Genomic DNA, 18,471 nt, shown 5'->3' with positions numbered 1-18,471 from the left:
TCATCCAAAGGTATCACGTGTTTTTGCGTGCCTTTTTACTCTTCATTTCTTTCAACTTTTTATTTATTATACTGGTGTTTATTGAGCACCTATTGATGTTGGTTTGGTTACTGTTGGTTATATCAATTTACCTGCCAGCCATTTTCAATCCCCTATCAAACATATACAGTGGAGTCCCGCTAATCCGAACACGTGTAATCCGAACGTCGGTTAATCCGAACAGGTCCAGGAGGAATTATTTATAACGATAATGAACAGTTATATAGGAACTAATTACTTAAAAAATGAAAATGGGTGCATCATTTCGTACATAAACAAAGAAAACTTTAATTAAATAGACATACAGTATTTTATTAAGACAAATTGTGTACGGTACAGTACATAAATAATGAAGTTAAATACAGTACCAAATTGAAACTTATAAGTTAAGAGTGAGTTAAATTACTGTATTTAGAAGTGAAATCAAACAAAAATTGGACGTACAGTACTGATATTATTATTGAGTACAGTATTAATTGTTAAAAGACATAAGTTCAGTTATTGTCTTCTGTCGCATTGAAGAGAGTTTATTGGATGACTCACATTGCTTAACAATAGAACTCTCACACTAAATACGGTAAATGTGCTTAGTATTCGCAAACACGTTTATTTGTCAAGAAATACAATGCAACAGTCAGAAAACATGTTTTAATAAACAGTATTGATAATTCTATAACAAAAATATACCCATTCTCAAGTTTAAAACCGTATTTTTCTGTAATTCTGGCTAATCCGAACAATCACATAATCCGAATAGGGCTCGGTCCCATTTAGGTCGGATTAACGGGACTCTACTGTAGTTTAAATAAGATTAAATGACAGAAGTTTGATTCAGCAGTTAAAAGTGGTACAAGAAGTCAATAAATATAGTGAGTTTGAAATGAACCAAATACATGTGTTAGAACTAATGGACCAAAACCTTTGTTAACACAAAAATTATTTTTGTGACATAGTGTTGATGATGTAGTCTATACAGTAGCTGCAGTTTTATCACAGGCTCATTGAGCTGTGGCAAAGGAGGCTGTAAAATTAGAGATAAAGCACCCACAAAAAAGGAAACCAAGTGCTGCAGCTGCTTGAATGCCAAGATGGTGGAAAATATAAAACCAATATATAGGTTTTGTTTAGAAGACATAGTGTTGAGGCTGATAATATCTTTTCATCGTGCACATTTCCCATTACTTTCCCATTATGTAGTCATCTGAGAGTGCAGCGTTTTTGCTAAGTTGACTTCAAACATGGACTTTTTCTGAAAATTACAAGCAGGGTGGTCACAGACGAAGCTGCATTGTCTTTCGTATGTTAAAAAAAACCATCATATGCTGGATTAAAATTATTTGACAAATTTTTGTTACATCTGAAAAGAATATCTGCAAGACCATAACCTAAAAGCCATGAAGAAAACCCTACTATGTTGGCTGCAAGATCAATCTTTGTACACGCTGGTCGAGTTCTCTCATGGATCGATGAACTTAGAATTTACCATGTGAAATTGTTTGATTACTTTACAATTAACTCCACAAACTGTAAATTATGTTACAAATACATTAAGATATATTACAAAGGATATTGTGTATTGTCTATTGAACTTATCAGGGTTGGATGTGTTGTTACATATTCTTCTGTCTGTCCATGTGTGTGTCAGATTCACTCAAAACGTCAGTGCTATGGTACCATCACTCTTTCTTTAATTTCTGGTTCCCTGCTTGTGTTTCTTAGATATAAATATTCTGAAATGAACATTCTATAAATAACGTAGCTATGTTAGGAAGGGTTGATTCAATTTAATTTTGATTTTAGCTCCAGTTCACCTTCCTTTAATTGCAGCGTCTGGTATCTGACACTGTCTCAGACTTGACTCCTGGAATCAGGATTCATGTTCATCTGAAGAGATCCAAAGAAAGTCGACAACAAAAAAGCTCAAAATGAAACATTACATTGTTTCGACATCAGAGACCTATAGGTGAAGTGGTAGTATCATTGTATCATCAAGTACACAATTGAGTGCACTGCGATGTGATAGACATGATCTCTAAGCACGTTGGAGCAACCGAGTTTTCTACACTAAACGTAGCTTTGATAGGAAGGGTTGATTCAATTAAATTTTAAGTTTAGTTCCAGTTCACCTTCCTTTCATTGCAGCGTCTGGTATCTGACACTGTCTCAGACTTGACTCCTGGAATTTGAAGTCATGTTTGTCTGAAGAGATCCAAAGAAAGTGTGATCATTCTACCCAACAATCAAAGTGAAGCTTCAGCACTGCAATGTTTTCTCCTTCTCAAGCTATACTTCATTATATGAGGAAAACTAAAATATGCAAGCTAAGTCAGATATCAAACCTATGCAATCACTGACCAGGTACCAAAGAGAAGACGACAGGTTCTGTGTTAAAGTAAAAACACATCTTAACATTAAAAATGTTGTTGAGGATTTCATAATAAATATTTTATTAGTGACAGTGCTATGCTAAAAATATGTTTCAATAGACTGTTTAGACCACAGTTGACTTCACTGTGGAGTCCAGAATTGTATTTTGAAGGACGGCTTACACCAGACCTAAAAAGTTTTATTGAATATCCTATAGCCCAGAAAGAGGTAAAAAGGGATTATCTCAAGATTTTTTTCGGTGTGGATGTTAAATGTTGAAATTTTAAAACAAAATACTTTATTGAATACTACATATTTTACCAAGATAACATTTATTTTGCGTTTTTAATTGTTATAAAGAAATATGTTTCTGATTACCCATACTTAAACCTATGCTGGTTATATTCCTGGCCCCACCAGTAAAGGATTAGGTAGGAAATAAATGTGTAAACAAATTTATCAATTTACATATTTATTGATCAACAGTTGGAACTGGATGTATCAGATTCCGTCTGAAACATAATGAATATTCACATAAATTTATTTCTACAGTATTTAAAAATAAGTTTTAAAAAGGTGGAATTTACATTCAAAACCATGAGAATCAATCTTAAGATCCAAAAGAACTGTGAAATTCAGATGTTTTATTATTAGGTTGTATAAAGTGAATTTGTACTATAATTTCCAACAAAAGCAAGCAAGACCTTTTGGAATATGATGAAGTTTTGGAATAAAGCTCAGTTGCACTACTTGGTCTCATTTTATAGGTGAGTTATATCAATTTCAACAACTTGCATTGTAAACATACCTATGACAATGAGTATGTACTGTAGTCAAAACTGAAAACATGTTGGCATACACAATATGAATAAATACCACTGAATAAAACTACAACAGATTTCGGTTCTTAGTTTTGTGTTGTCAGTTGAGCGAGATGAATAATGTTAGCATTAATACCATGTGTGGTATAGTTTACTATTTAATATCAAGAGATTTTTAGAAAGTTGTTTATAAACCTATTGACAGGAAAACGGTACAGAGGACGTACAGTTAACTTGGCATGTGAACAATTTAAACAGTGATCTGAGTGTAGTAGTTCATCGAGATGGCTCTCAATTCTCATGCGCTTTAGGTATACTAGGTTTACCAGATTTCTGTAATTGGGTCCTAACTGGAAACAGCATGAGAATATGAATCTTAGCTGGATTATCCCACTATGACACAAGTGGATCTTATACAGTTAAGGAATCGTAGGTACTTACCGGGGGTTAAGTGCATGGATGGAATGTCTGCTCTGTAGTCCTGCGTAGTCGGCGGCTAGCCCTCGAATGAAGTCATGTTCTCGTAGTTGCTTATTTGACATATCTAGCTTGTTCGGTTCTCGCCACTGCCCAACTGTCACCTTGGTCACTGCTGGCTTGCGATACTTGTACCACCAGTACTCCAATGCCAGAGTGATACAAGCCAGTCCAATTCCCCACAAATATCACAATAAACACTCCACCTGTTGTACATAATGACTTTAAATGGTTATTGAAAGCTCTGTGTCTGAACAAACTTCATTGGCTTCTTCATCCCAACATTTTCTCAAAATTATAGTAATTTGTGGTTTAAACATTCTGTCTTAAGTTTACTTTTCTAAAATTCAGTGGTGATATTAACTGCTGTCGTAGTTGTGCTGATGTATCACAAAGATGTCTTCTAATAAATTACCCAGAACTCTGTTTTTCTTCCCCAATGGATCTGAATGTGATCATAGCAGTATCAGTCCTGGTTTAAGATTGATAAATCAATAGATTCATCTATTAGCAAGAGTCAAAAACTGTGATATCAGTGTGTATAAGTTTTTAATTACACTTTTCCACTTATTGCATTTATAATGTATTTTTACTCATATTATTTTAGTGACATGTACCTTTATATATTGAATTAGTTATTTTTTTAATTGTTACTTTTATAGATTTGTTTGTATTGTTGACGGTTTATATTTATACTTATACATTAGATTATTGATTATCTCCTATAATGCAACATATCATTGACTTGTCCCATTGCACAGAGTGTTTTTAAAGATAATAAAATTATTGATTATAATTCTGATTCTTGATTCACCAAAATTGGTTTGTCTGATTTCTTCATCTTATTATCACCTGACCAGACACTGGCTATTTATAATAGTTTTATGTTTTAGATTGACAGTTAAAAACAAAGAACTTAAAGGTATATGGGCAATATGATACACAACAAAACATTTCATGTCTTCCTTAAATAACAGATTTGTTCAAAACTAATACAGGTAAATAAGCCTTCTTGTATTTTATTTTAAAATATGAATTAAGTATTGAAACTAAAATATAAATTTCAAACAGAAATAACATATTTATGATTTAGAAATTACCTATGTTGTGAATGCTTATTCCATCCGATTGATCATCTTGCTTTTCACACATTTTCTTTTCTGGATTCAGAGTCCACCATGTTTCTTTTAATTTTTCTAGCCGTCTTTTGTTTAGTAGTTGCAAAATTCTAGAAATAAAATAGAAACATATATGACAGAGAGTGGAATTTTTCGAAGAGGCTGTGGTTTACATAAATAATTTTGTAACTGTATACACCAATCCAGTAGAGATTTTAGTAAATTGTGCTACCAAAGGCTTTATGAAAACAAGATCAAATAGACCAGTGGTGTGAGAAGGAGGACTTTAGAGTGAGTACTTCCCTGAACCGTGACTTTGTTTTGGATTTGGACTATTATAGTTTTTATGATGATTAGGGAAACTTATGTACATCAAACATTCATTATATAACACATTAATTGTCACTATTAATTAGATTAGATTGCTGGAACAATAAAAGACAATTTATTGCATTTCATACTATGAGTCTGGACTATTATCACAATTGTTTTACATTCAATAATCAGTTTAAAATTTCGAAATTGCAAGTATTATAAACTTCATTGTATTTCTATAAAAATTAATTCACTAAAAGTATTTGCTCCGCCGAGACTCAAACCGTAATGTCTCAAATTTCAGGTTTCTTCATATATACAAATTTAATGAAACCTCATTGTACGAGTATGTAAGAGAGGATTGTTTTACAACTGGTTTATTAACCCTTATCTTGTTATTAGTTTCAATCTCACTATCAGCAAAGGTTGATTTGAAAGGTAACAAAAGTTTCAACATAGACCATCACTATGTTACAAAAATAGAACACTACATTTTGAGAACTGGAATCTGCATCAGGGTGAGCATGCACAAAAATGGTAAACAAATCAATAGTACATGGCAATAAACCCATCAAAGTCAAAATTCACAACAGAAAATGTTGTATGTAAATGAAGCAGTGTACCTCCTATAGGTCTTTGCAACTTAAATATGCAAAATGGTAGGTTTCTTTAGCTTAAAACATACTACTCCAAGTTTTAATTGTAAACCGGGGTAGATTACATACATTTTGATCATACCATCTCTTAGATGTGTGGAACACGAAACTGTACAGTGTTAAGTTGTAGTGAGAGAACAACCATCGGACTCCATGGACTAAGATTCTAGCTCTTTAGCTCCTTTAAATTTACTTTAACCTTCCCAAATATAACATGTCTCTTTGTCTCTTAGACACCTTCTTCTAACATGTCAATCTACACATATCCTTTCCTCACACCATCCAAGCCAAATTCTTATCTATGTATTATTATCTATACAGTGTTTTGTAAACTTACGCATTATTAAACTGGTCTTTTAGGGGAGACCCTTGCTGCACCGCAATAGCATAAGGTTTGCGGGAGAACTCATCTCCCACCATTTGTAGATCACAGTTGGTCATGGCCAGGTATTTTATGTCAGTTGCATCACCTTTAAGAAAAAAAATTAAAAGTTAAATATATTTGGTCTGTTTTGTAGTAGAAATTTATTTTTCAATTTTGTATTTTACTTAATACAAAATTTTTCCATACTCATTTAATGAATATTTCAAGTTATATTATGAGAAATAAATTAATAGCACACATTATTTCCAAAAAAAAACAAATTTTAACAATACAAGTACTTTTTATACTGGTCATACTAATGGTTTTCACTGCTGTTACCTAAGTAAGCAAACCCCTCGCTGGACGAAGGCGAGTCTCTCACTCTCTTAACAGCCTCGTCAAGAGTTGCCGGCATCTTTGCCTCCTTCATGGCTTGCCACATCTTGGTGTACTTGTCACTCACTGGGTAATCCCACACAGCCAACTTGGCACGTTCAATTTCACTAAGATTGTCATTCAGGGACATCTCTTTCCATATGCTGCAATGTAATACCAGTGCATTTGACCATAAACTTTATAACCAAGTGACTCAAATGTTTTATGACATTCTACTAGAGCGAGATTCGATAATAAGTAAATTTGGTTGTGTAGCACCTCGATTGAATACATTCACAAAACCTTTACCTTCTTACATCAGTAGAATTTTATTTAGTACATTATAAGAGTAATATATGTTTTAAGGGAACTGCATACACTTTGAACTGCAATGGGATTTGAAAAACGGACGTCTCGTACCAAATTTCCTCATGCTTGCCATTACACTAAATAGAAATTATTTTCGAGGTAAATCTCTTTTGTGTCTTTAGCCGTTTTATAACTTATTTTTACTCAAAAAAAGCACAATTGGAAAGTATTTTTTTTTGCATAGTTTCATTAACTACATTTCATTTTATAGTAAACATTGAATTTTAGCTTCATTACACTCTTTATATCTTCAATTGTATTATTTTGTAATTAATAAAATCAAAGATATTTTTTTAAAGTTGTAAACTAGAATTATTTTAATGTTCACACAATTCCTTAATTTATTTTATTTTTGGTGCATATATTATTTATTTATTTTAAGTCACCTTATAAATATTTGGCAAGAAGCTGTATAGATAATCTCATCTGCTAAACATTGTAGTGTATCGCTAAACTGGAAGGTTAGCTTATGTTTTGTTTTGACAAGAAAATGTTACAGATGTTGAAAGTTGCAAATTAATGCAATGTAGACAAAGATTTGACCCAAAAAGATTTTGTTGAAGTAATAGTTCCAAATTTTCAGGCCCTTTGCATTGTTTTATGTACCCTTTTCAATATAGGTAATTGAATTTGCTTAGACAACCATATTGGAATATTTTTTACCTAATTTATTACCATTACGTAAATGTGATCTTACTCGTAGAACTTGGTCTCTATTTGAGACATTCTGAAGAAGTAGGTCATAGTGGCGGAACCTTGCAGAGGGGCATACTGAATCTTGTACTGTTTGCTAAGACCGTCCAGAGAATCAATGGGCGTGTCCAGGCGTGACACTGTCAGGAAAGCTGCCAGATTTGCTGTGTAAGAGGCGATGATAATAAAACCGAATAGCCACCATGTTGCAGCGACCAGGCGACCACTCAGATTCTTTGGAGCCTCACCCCCACCCTGCAACACAAGTACGTTCCAAAAACTATGATTTCTATCAAATCGGACAAGAAAGATAACTAGAGAGTTCTTAGTATCATCAACATAAAGCTGAACATCACAATTCGTGATATATTTTCTCAATGGTAAACAACAATTAAGACAGTGGTCTCAAATAGTTAATTGGAGGTACAACTAATTAGTAACAATAGTTTTCAAAAAATGGTACTCTAAATATCCTTTATAAAAATATAATTTGACTCATATAAGTTAGGTTACGATAAAACTCAACAGTTGGATGCTTTATAAAACAAAAGGATGAAGGAACTTTTCAAAAGCCTTTTAGAAATCAATCTAAATACTTGATCACTCACAATATGAGCCACTGCCAGACAGTGAGAAGTTTGTGGCAACTCTTATGAGGCTGTACTGGTGTGTAGAAATGATACAAGCTTTCATTCAACCTAAATTGATCTAAAATTTAGTTTGGTTCCTTCTATGAAATTGGAGAATCCACCATAGTTTTTCCAAATGAAGGAGAAACTCCATCAGAACTATCTTTATCAGGGGTACTAATATGAGATAGTGAACGAAGGACTATCATTAATCTCAAAATTTGGTAGAGTTTTCAGGACCTGGAATCCAAACCAGACAGCAGTTCAGAACCATCAAACTGTTCAAACAAGTAAAAAGCTTTTGACACCAACAGTGTCCTCAGAAATTTGGTTATTAATCCTATGCAACTTGTGTTGATAAATGTTCAAAATACGTAGTTTTGTGTTGTAACAAAAGTTGGGCCTGTCTGCAGTCTTTTACTCAAAATGAATGCTACTGAATCTCATCAAAATGCTTTTTGCTTAGCAATATTAAACTATCTCTATTTTTGTTCTCTCTAAGTTTTTACGACAGCAAATTCAGAAATTCAAGGTCTCTGAAGGCCTTACTACTTTAGTTTTTTTTAATACATGGTTCATAAAATCTATCTTTTATTTTTAAGGAGAGATTTATCCTCTATTATGACTTATTCTGCTTATCCTTATGGGACCACTGGCCTGTGTGAGAATCTTATCAAATAGAATAAGGGAGAGAGTCGTTACAGTACAAGACCGATAGTACTGATAAAAAGTGCAATGATAAAAAAAAAATAGACAGGATTTGAACCTGAACTATCTTTAACTCAGATCCAAAGTCTGAGGTTTTAGACAACTTGGTTGTTGGTCAACTTGGCCCCCCCCCCTGCTATTTAATGATTTTATTAAATTTCAATTTTTTATAAATAAAAATAAACACTACCAATGTTCACCTAAAATGACTATTGTTGTGTTGGAGATCTGTGCCACTGTTCCTGTTATTAGGTGCTCCCTCTGTAACTTAAAAAAAGGTATTTTTTTCAGTCTACTGTAGGTTTAAATACAGTAAACTTTGTGTATGTGTATTATTGAACAGTCACAGTAAGTATTGTCTAACTACGTATTTCTAACGCAATTTCCTAATTGATAAACGATTCTAAATTAAGTTCTATGTATCTTGGTAGTGATGTTTAAGGTCTAAGTATCACCTGAGGTGTGAGAGAGGTCATGCAGAACCACAAACACTCTTTTAAGTTGAACTCCCGTTTCTCCTCGTCATCCTTGTATTTCTCCCTGTTGTTCTGATAGCTGTATGGGCTCCAACGATCAAACACCCACATCAGCAAACTGGCACAAGCAGATCAGATTAGTGGATGCTCAAGGAACATTTTAAACATAACATTTTTGTCATGAATGTTTTCTATGTATGTCCAGTACATCAAATGTGTTTAATTTATGTTTTTAATAAATATTGCAATGTCTATGAACGAATATCATTACATATATAAAAAATGTTATTATTTGCCAAACCTATTTAATTGATGAATGTAAAACTTATCATTATATATGAACAAATATCTCAATAACTATCATTATGTATCTCTACTAATAAGGTAGAAATACACAACACCATATGTCACATAACAGGCTTCGCTTTTTTCTTTTTTTGTTCTCTTAGGATAAGAAGCTTATAAATTGCACTTAGTCCTATAAGGACCTCAGCGCTGCTTCCAGAGTCACAGGATATTCAGGATGGGTAAGATTAGGGGATAGAGGCTGCCTCCTATCGAGATCCATGAGGAAGAATTAGGGCACTAATCTCAGTCATGTCCCTCCAGAATAAGGGGAGGCTAGCTCTGAACCAACCTCTCCAGTCAAAGCAGGCAGGGGTGGCACACCCTTGTTGAGGCTAGCAAGAACCTCTGATACTTAGGGAATGAACCCCATCAACTCCAACAGTCATCTCTTGCTGTAAACTAGACCTATTGAATTACCCTTGCACCCCACAATATCGACATTTTCCGTTAGTGATGTGCCACTCCTGGACATCCATAAGGTTGCCCAGTTTTGAATAATACGTAGGTTCTGCTTCGCCAGTGGTAGGTTCAACTGGAAGGTATAAACCAGCCAGAAGTGATCCCTGCTGGGTAACAGGTTACGCTTAGATAGTAAGCAAAACTTCAAGTCTATAACTTATTTCATTCTCGAGATGTCCACTGACTGACAGGAAAAAGTCATACAGAAGACACTTTTACATCTTCTTGGCAGACAAAAGAGAATTGTCAACCTACTGAGTGATAGGCTTCATTGACGCTCTGCCAAATTCCATGGTTGGACGTGCATCATCATAGAACTCATTCTTGTCTATGTATAAATGAAAGTTTCATGCAAAATTCAAAGTATACAGATGAAATCTTTTTAGAGATATATTGCCATATACATTCAAATTTTTGTTTGTTGAGTTAGGTTTTATAGTAGTGTTGAAATAATAAAAGTTCCAGTGAGGTAGGGAGGTTACTACACTGAAAGAGTGGGCAGAAATCAAATCTTGTTATGTTTATCAAACTTTTAACATTGACTTACTACTCTATTTTTTTCTTTATACTGTATGAATACTCTACATGTCTTAATATGTCACATGTTAAAATCTCATATGATTGTACTAAGCTTGTTTACAAATTTATTTGCTCTGCTAATTGTTGTTCCCATGTTCCCATTATGTTTATCCACAACACCAATGTAAAAATATTTGATAACGCTCAGCTAAATCCCATGGAGTGACATGCACCATCATCAAACTTAGTGTTGTCTATTTAGAAATGAAGCTTCACCCAAAACTTCAAGCTTATAGGTTAATATGTTTTTGTGATATCGTTCGGGCAGACAGGCAGAAATAAAATTTGTCCAGGCTCATCGCTAACGCTCAGCCAATCATTTCTACAATGTGACTGGAACTAGTGGTGTAGTGATGATCCAGTTATTCAGAGGCTGTCTTTGGAGGATGGTTATGAGGTTTGTCCAGACAAAATATACAGACTGTTTGTCTAGACACCTGTAGTCAATTTGGACACACAAGAAAACTTATGTACTTGGATTGTCTAAGGAGCAACTCATTTAGGCCTCAGAATGCATGAATCTGAGAGTCGACCTTATCAATTAGTCAATTCAATCAGCTCAACGCCTAATTAGCTCGGCTGCCATGTTAATGAATTGTAAATTCCCTAGTTTATCTAGTCATCAGAAGTCAATTAATGACCCTTTCTGAGTTCCTTATACTCTAACAACTCTATACACTATTCCTTATACTCTATACACTAACAAGACTAAATGTGGCACCCATACTACTTCTACACATCATTTGTCTCATGGAAAAGATAATGACCAGTGCCATAAAAAGGAAACATTGATAAAACACTTTACAGGTTTCATGATCCCCAATTTTATTAGTTTGTGAAAAATCCAAAAACAAGGTCATCTAGGTCAGTGCAGTCATGTACGAACATTCTTAACTAATGAGTTGTGATTGAAACTTATAAATGCTATCACAAAGTTAAATATTTTCACAACTTTATTTGTAGTTGTATAGTTACGATATGTCTCACTTTAAAGATACAATTAATATAAATCCAATCGCTTTTTCGTTTTTTTAAATATTTTTATTGAAAAATATTTAAAGCAAAGTTTCTTGCACTTCAAAATTTAAGTATTCAAGAAGTATATAGTTTACAATAAAACACCAAAAACATGGTCTGATGCTAATTAATCATATCTTTAAAATGAGACATTCCCCATAAGTCTACAACCAGAATTAGCTTGTATTACAAATTCAAACCGAATACATTTACCTAGTGAGAAAATATGCGGAAAGTATGCAGAGCCAAACATCTTTCTCAAGAACGCTCAGGAATTTGAAGAGGGAAGTTGGGATCTTGGGTTTCTTCATGAGTATGGAGATGCCAACAAGATCATAGTAAGGCACAGTGAAGTCCACAACATTCTCTCTCTCCGCCATTACTGCTAGGGAGCCAAGAGCAATGTCTGCCCTCTGTTAACATTATTTTATTGTTAACTTAAACATAAGTGATTTGCATCTTCATCATTTGAATTGAATTACATTTTTTCTGTTCCGGTCATATGATTTTTTCATCAACTTTTGAGACAAAAATATCTTTGAGTAACGGTAAAACAAAGCTATAAAATATAGATCAGATAAAGTACACTCACTTTCTCAATGAGTTCTTTGATCATCCCATTCCACTGTCCATTTTCGTCCATGAAGCCGAAGCTGTTGTCAGGAGCGATATAAATATCGTACTCGAAGCCGAGCATTTTACTGATCTCCTCAATCAGATCGATGCAGTACCCTTGGAACTTGTCAGTCTCTTTGCCGTTCTTGTCCAGAACTTTCATCACAAACGGATTTTGCTGTTGACAAAATATAAAAATCCAAATCGTAACAACTTTGTAATAAAAATAATTAAGAAACACGTAAAAGACAGTGTATTTAAGGAATAGATACACTAAGCCACTCTTTGATATTGCTTTCCTGAAGACTATTTAAAAAATACTAACCAGAACAGTGACGACTCTGTAGACGGTGATGGCTGAGAAGTTGTTGATGCTGGCAGAGTCCTTGAGCAGGATTGGAGGAGCGTTGAGGCTAGCCTTCCACGTGCTGAGGGGCTCTGCTGACACTGACTGACTGTTGACGATTGTCACTCGCTCCAGGTGGAGGGAAAACTCCATAAAACTGTGGCCATTGCTCTCCACCACCAGGTTGGCATATGATGGAGGCTCTGATACCTACGAGAATAGGTCTTTAACAATAAGAGATTCAGTCAGAAGTGACTTTTTTAAGAAATGGATTTTAATAATATACATGAAAGTACTAGCTAGGTTAAGGAATTTTGTTCAGTATACAGTAAAACACACATCTTAAGAGTATTAATTAAAGAGTATTGTTAATTAGGTATTTGTTTTGTTAAGGTTAAGATAACAAAGATTTGCAATATTGAAAATTTTCTTTTGTTCACTAAATTTGGTTTACTTACTATACAACTAACATAAATTATTTTCTAATTTGGAATTGCATACTTTTTTAGAGTTCATCAACCAGTTTTAACTATGTTATGCCCAACATTATATTTAGTGTTAAGTTGTAATAGAATCAACAGTACTACACAATATTAGAATTTCAACTACACAATATTGTAACTACCTTAGTTACCTCAGGGCATGTTTTATGTTAAACTCTATTACTGTGGTGGACCTAGAAGAAGGGCTATGTCTGCCATGCTTCCCACTGAGATTTGAAAGGTTTTATGAAAAATGTAATTATTCTCAAATTGTACCCATAAAGGAATAAAATGTGAGAAAATTACAAAAATGTTTACTAAAGACTTCATTGTACTACTAAATTGTAAACAATTGGGATTCCACTGTACCTTTGTTTAAACAACTTAAACAATGCTGAAATATGAAGACTTACTCACACAAAGTTGTCTGAATTTTGGGTGGGATGGTAGAAATTATGTCAACTATTATGATGTGGAGAAATGAATACTCATCATGAGAGAGAGGGAACAGATAGATAATTAAACGTTTCTAATGTAACCAACCAATTAATTGTATTTGTAAAGTCAATTTCCTGAATATGCTTTTCTAAATATACCAATTTAAGGTTTAATTAATTGATATCCATAATCTGGACTAAATGAACCTTGGACTAATTGAAACCTGGGCTAAATGAAACCCTCCCTCCATAACTGACATGTATCATTACGTAAACAACAAAACAGCTCAAATATGTAGTTAATTAGTAGGTAAAAAATAACATAGTTGTAAACTTCACTTAAAGTTCAAATTACCTGTTTAAAAAATTTCCTAAGGTCAAGATCTTTTCTGCGAGGCTGACTGTCTTCATTGTAATCATCACAGGAGATGTAAGACATGTTCTTGGGCCATTCTCCACTCTCAAAGAGCCCCCTGTATGTGAAAATGATAAGTTAATATCGCACTTGTATCGCAAAGTATGTTAAGTATAGCTACATGTTTACAGTGGTGTCTCAACTTATCACTCTAACTCTTATCCTGGTTTTGATATGGCATTTAATAATCTAAAAATGATATATTTCTCTGCTTTAAATTAGTACAGTACACACTTCCAAATTACAGCTTCAATTTGCTAAAAGAGTATATGTATACCATGCTTAATCAATTTTACCTGCAGATATGTGAAGTTGTAGATACCAAAGGGGAATGCATACACAGATTATTAAATAATGCCAAATCAATAACAACATTTTTTACTTTATGTTTATCTTTTTTTAAATACTAAACTTGTGTTTATTATAAATTTGAAAATTCCAACACATAGCTAACTAACTGTTCAGAGAAAATATTAATGTCACACACTAAATAATAAAAAATACTCTCTGCAGGAATACCATTAATATTTTACACTGTTCCTTATTAACATGTAATGAAACAACAGTACTATTTATTTATTTAACAAATTGTCTAATACAATGGGTTTGTGCTGGAAAGCAAATTAAAATTAAAGAATGTACAACATTCATTGGTGTTCTTAATTATATATTTAAATCAAATTAAAAATTTAAAAGTTATAAAGCATCCAAATCTTAACAAGGATGGATAATATCTTTATTGCATAAAATCATTGATAAATTAATAGTATCTGCACTGGAAAAATCTACAAAATTGTTCAAATTACTGAAATAATTTTATTAATAACACACTTTATAGCGAGGAGGGTACGGATGGTAAGGTCAAAGTAGAACACAGCATCTATCTCAGGCTCAGCTGTGAGTGTGTAGGTGGTGCGCAGGTTGGCCAACCGCTCTTTAAGCGCAGAGTCAGGCTCCGGTTTGACAAAAATCAAGGTGGCGTTGGTGCAGCCACATTTCAACAACCCTTTGTCCTGACAAAAACATCACTCAGTATGAGATTTATAGACATTAATCGGCATTTATTCATCAACACCACTAAAAAGAGAACTCACTTTCGTGATGGCATGCCAGGCGAATTTCTTACTAAAGAATTTGTTAGTGTTGGCGATATCTAGGACAGCCTTGATGGTGGAGAGACGGCCGAGAATAAAGTAATTGACAATGTCTAGGTCTCGGTAGCGGGTCAGCTGGTGTCGTATACTGTCCAGATCTTCCACCTCGGCCATGATGTGACGTGTTGGGATGTTCTGGAGGAGTGACTTGGTCTTGTGGTCGACAACTGTGGATAATATGAGGATCAAATCAGTGAAGTGACGATACTAGATCTATCAAGGGCAGAATAAATTAATGTAAAAAAAAAAACAAATAAAACAATTTTTTCAACACAATTTTATTTCTACATGAAAGCCCAAACTATCTATAATATGTGGTACAAATGATTACTTGGATACAAATGAGAGGATGTTTGTATATACAAAAAAATTATTTGAGACTGGTTATTTTCTAGAGGCTCAAACATTCAATGTTCATTCAAGTAAAAATATGTACAAACAGTATTGATTTAACTTTTGTTTTTTTCTTTTTTTGGGTTGGTTTGGTTAAAAAGAGTTGTAGTAAAATATACCACACATTGCAAAATACCAACGAGTAAGGAAAATGAAGTGGATCAAGACAAACCGGTTTGATAAGGTAGAATATTATCATAAACATACTGTACTCGAAAATGGTAAAGAAAAGTATGGTAAAGAAAAGATTTTACAATAATTGTAGTTATTTACAACTATTGTTTGATGTTTTTGCTTTCTGAGATCAGTTTGAATAAGAATATTCCATGCAGTGTTGTTTTCATGCAGTCTTAATTATTATACCTTAGAAATTATTTAAAAAACTGTTCTAAATATATAAACAAACACCAATTGTCAAACATTTAGAGTTCAGCTTTTATATCGACAATGATTAAAATTTTTAATTTAAATAAGTGATGTATAAATGTTTGATTTAAACATTTCACGTAAAACTGTTAGTTTTTATCTTGACGAATTTTGATTTTAACTATCACAATGTGATTAGAATCTTTACATGAAAATAATAATAACAACATATTTGCTTTTAAAAAATTGACTACAATAACTATATATTCTTATTGACATTAATCTTGTATACCTATTATTCGTTATTATTTATAACAGATACTCCCTTTAGTATGCAGTCTGTACCTTATATGTAACCACATATAATACATATAAGGTTACATATGCACACTTATATGTAGCCTTATATGTAACTGTACGAGTTATAGGTAACCATCAATTATAAGTTTTGAATAATTTTGTACCTGTCTGTTTACTTTTTAAGATATTAAATAACTTGAATACTAAACCATATAAACTGGAGTATTATAACAATGGAAATGGGCATTTTACCAAATGAGTTGTCGTACAAGATGCCAGCGTTTGTGATGTTGTTCATCATAACGATGCTGCGGACGATCTCAGGGATGATATCTCCAGGGGGAGAAATCTGCACAAGGTACTTCTGTTGCTCTCCATCCAGGTTGCGCCACTGCCTGCACACCAATAATCCATAAAGTCATTTTGGGAAAATATTTTTTTCTGGATGCATAAAATATTTCGATTGAAGCTTTAAGTGTAATTTTCAAGCAATATAGTTTAAATCAACAGAAGGAGAATTCAAAATGTGTATTGTTTTCTGTTAAACATCTCTGAAGCTATAAGAAAATTTTATTATCTTTCAGAATGTGGCTAAAATTAATTTTATCTACTGAACCGTATCATACTAAATTCCTTTTTATTCTTTCAAAACCTATAAAACTTCTAGTTTTATAGAATATTACAAATATGCAGGTAAATAAATCTAAACAGCTGATGAACGAAAGTAAAATCGGATCACCTGATATCTCCATCCTGGCCATAAGATGCAGAGACAGTTGGTAAGGCAAGTGCTGCAGAGAAGGCCTTGGCCGCCTCGGAGATGACACCAGAAAGTGAAGTGTCCAGCACAACATGGGGTGGCTTGCCTTGTCGTAGTGAGTTGTTGTACTTGTCACACACTTGTAACAGTACATAGAGTTCAACATCAATGTACTCTTAATATTTAAATGTTAATCTCCTATACCAACATAGGGTGGCTTGCCTTGTCGTAGCGAGTTGTTGTACTTGTCACACACTTGTAACAGTACATAGAGAGTTCAACATCAATGTATTTTATAATATTCAAATGTGAGTCTCCTATTCCAACATGGGGTCGCTGCCTTGTCCTAGTGAATTGTTGTACTTGTCACACACTTGTAACAGTACATAGAGAGTTCAACGTCAATGTACTCTTAATATTTAAATGTGAGATTCAAGATTCAAGATGTCTTTATTAGTCATTAAGCAACATAACAAGTTACAATAGACTTTGTTAAACCATTGGGCAGTAATAAGTAGAAAGTAATAATTTTAGAACTAGGGACTTATTTAAAAAATAACAAGATCATTGCAAAAGACATAAGAACAAAACTACTAACTTGCATAAATAGACAATGGTCATGTGAAATTATTTAAGTAATAATGAAAGAATTGCATGGTAAATGAAAAATCAAAAACCCTTATTGAACAAGAAACACAAAGAACATAAACAATTAAAACTCAATGAAAAATGTAATTTAAATATTTAAAATATGTAAATCAGGTAGTTAACACTTAAAATCTTAAAACTAAAAAACAAAAATTTAAACCTAAAACTTGACTAAATAAAATTAAAAACTTAAAGAACTAATATCAAAGGCCAAATATTCATTCACAGAGTAAAATGCCTTTTCTGCTATTTGCTTACAACTCATTTTAACCTACTTATATTTACAATCCATCCTTCTTTTGGTAATTTATTAAATAGATTTATTTTCATATAGATATGACTGCCTTTTGTTTTTTCAAGCCTGGTCCTTGGTAGCTCTAACATGTATTTTTTATAGTTTTATAAGGCCCAGTGGACACAGAGCGACTGTTCTGCAACTATAGTTGGAAATTAGTTGAGTCTGCAGTTAGTTTACAACTGAAACAAAACTTCCGTCCGCACACGTCGAAGGGTTGGTTGTGTATCAGTTGCGTTTTAAGTGGATTGTTTATTAATTCAATGTGTTTGTTTTTAAGACCTTGGCTTGACCGTTTGCGGTTATCATGTCAGGCTCAGACGAAGAAGACGATAACTACAATCAATACTGAAGACGCTGAAGGGTATAGAGAGAGCATTGGGTTAACCCTTATTTAAGCAACAATGTGAAATCTAGGCTATTTTTAGCAGCTAGAGAGCTGTGTCAGTC

At 33.3% G+C, this 18,471-nt stretch overlaps 1 protein-coding gene across 1 annotated transcript in view; it reads right to left on the bottom strand.

Moving 5' to 3' along the window:
* Positions 1 to 2,861: 2,861 nt before the first annotated feature.
* Positions 2,862 to 18,471, bottom strand: part of LOC124352984 (ionotropic receptor 25a-like) — a 31,856-nt gene continuing 16,246 nt past the window's right edge. The window contains 16 exon segments of the mRNA XM_046802752.1: positions 2,862 to 2,918; positions 3,669 to 3,883; positions 3,885 to 3,910; positions 4,805 to 4,932; positions 6,131 to 6,263; positions 6,497 to 6,696; positions 7,599 to 7,849; positions 9,387 to 9,525; positions 12,024 to 12,223; positions 12,403 to 12,603; positions 12,751 to 12,981; positions 14,046 to 14,163; positions 14,937 to 15,118; positions 15,200 to 15,426; positions 16,571 to 16,713; positions 17,058 to 17,217. Coding sequence (XP_046658708.1) covers positions 2,879 to 2,918; positions 3,669 to 3,883; positions 3,885 to 3,910; positions 4,805 to 4,932; positions 6,131 to 6,263; positions 6,497 to 6,696; positions 7,599 to 7,849; positions 9,387 to 9,525; positions 12,024 to 12,223; positions 12,403 to 12,603; positions 12,751 to 12,981; positions 14,046 to 14,163; positions 14,937 to 15,118; positions 15,200 to 15,426; positions 16,571 to 16,713; positions 17,058 to 17,217 — 2,594 coding nt within the window. The 3' untranslated portion in view covers positions 2,862 to 2,878.

Source organism: Homalodisca vitripennis, chromosome 1 (genome assembly GCF_021130785.1).
Source record: "Homalodisca vitripennis isolate AUS2020 chromosome 1, UT_GWSS_2.1, whole genome shotgun sequence".
In the NCBI taxonomy this organism is placed as follows: Eukaryota; Metazoa; Arthropoda; class Insecta; order Hemiptera; family Cicadellidae; genus Homalodisca; species Homalodisca vitripennis.
The sequence above is the reverse complement of the archived record's forward strand: the minus strand, read 5'-3'. Positions and strand labels throughout refer to the sequence as shown.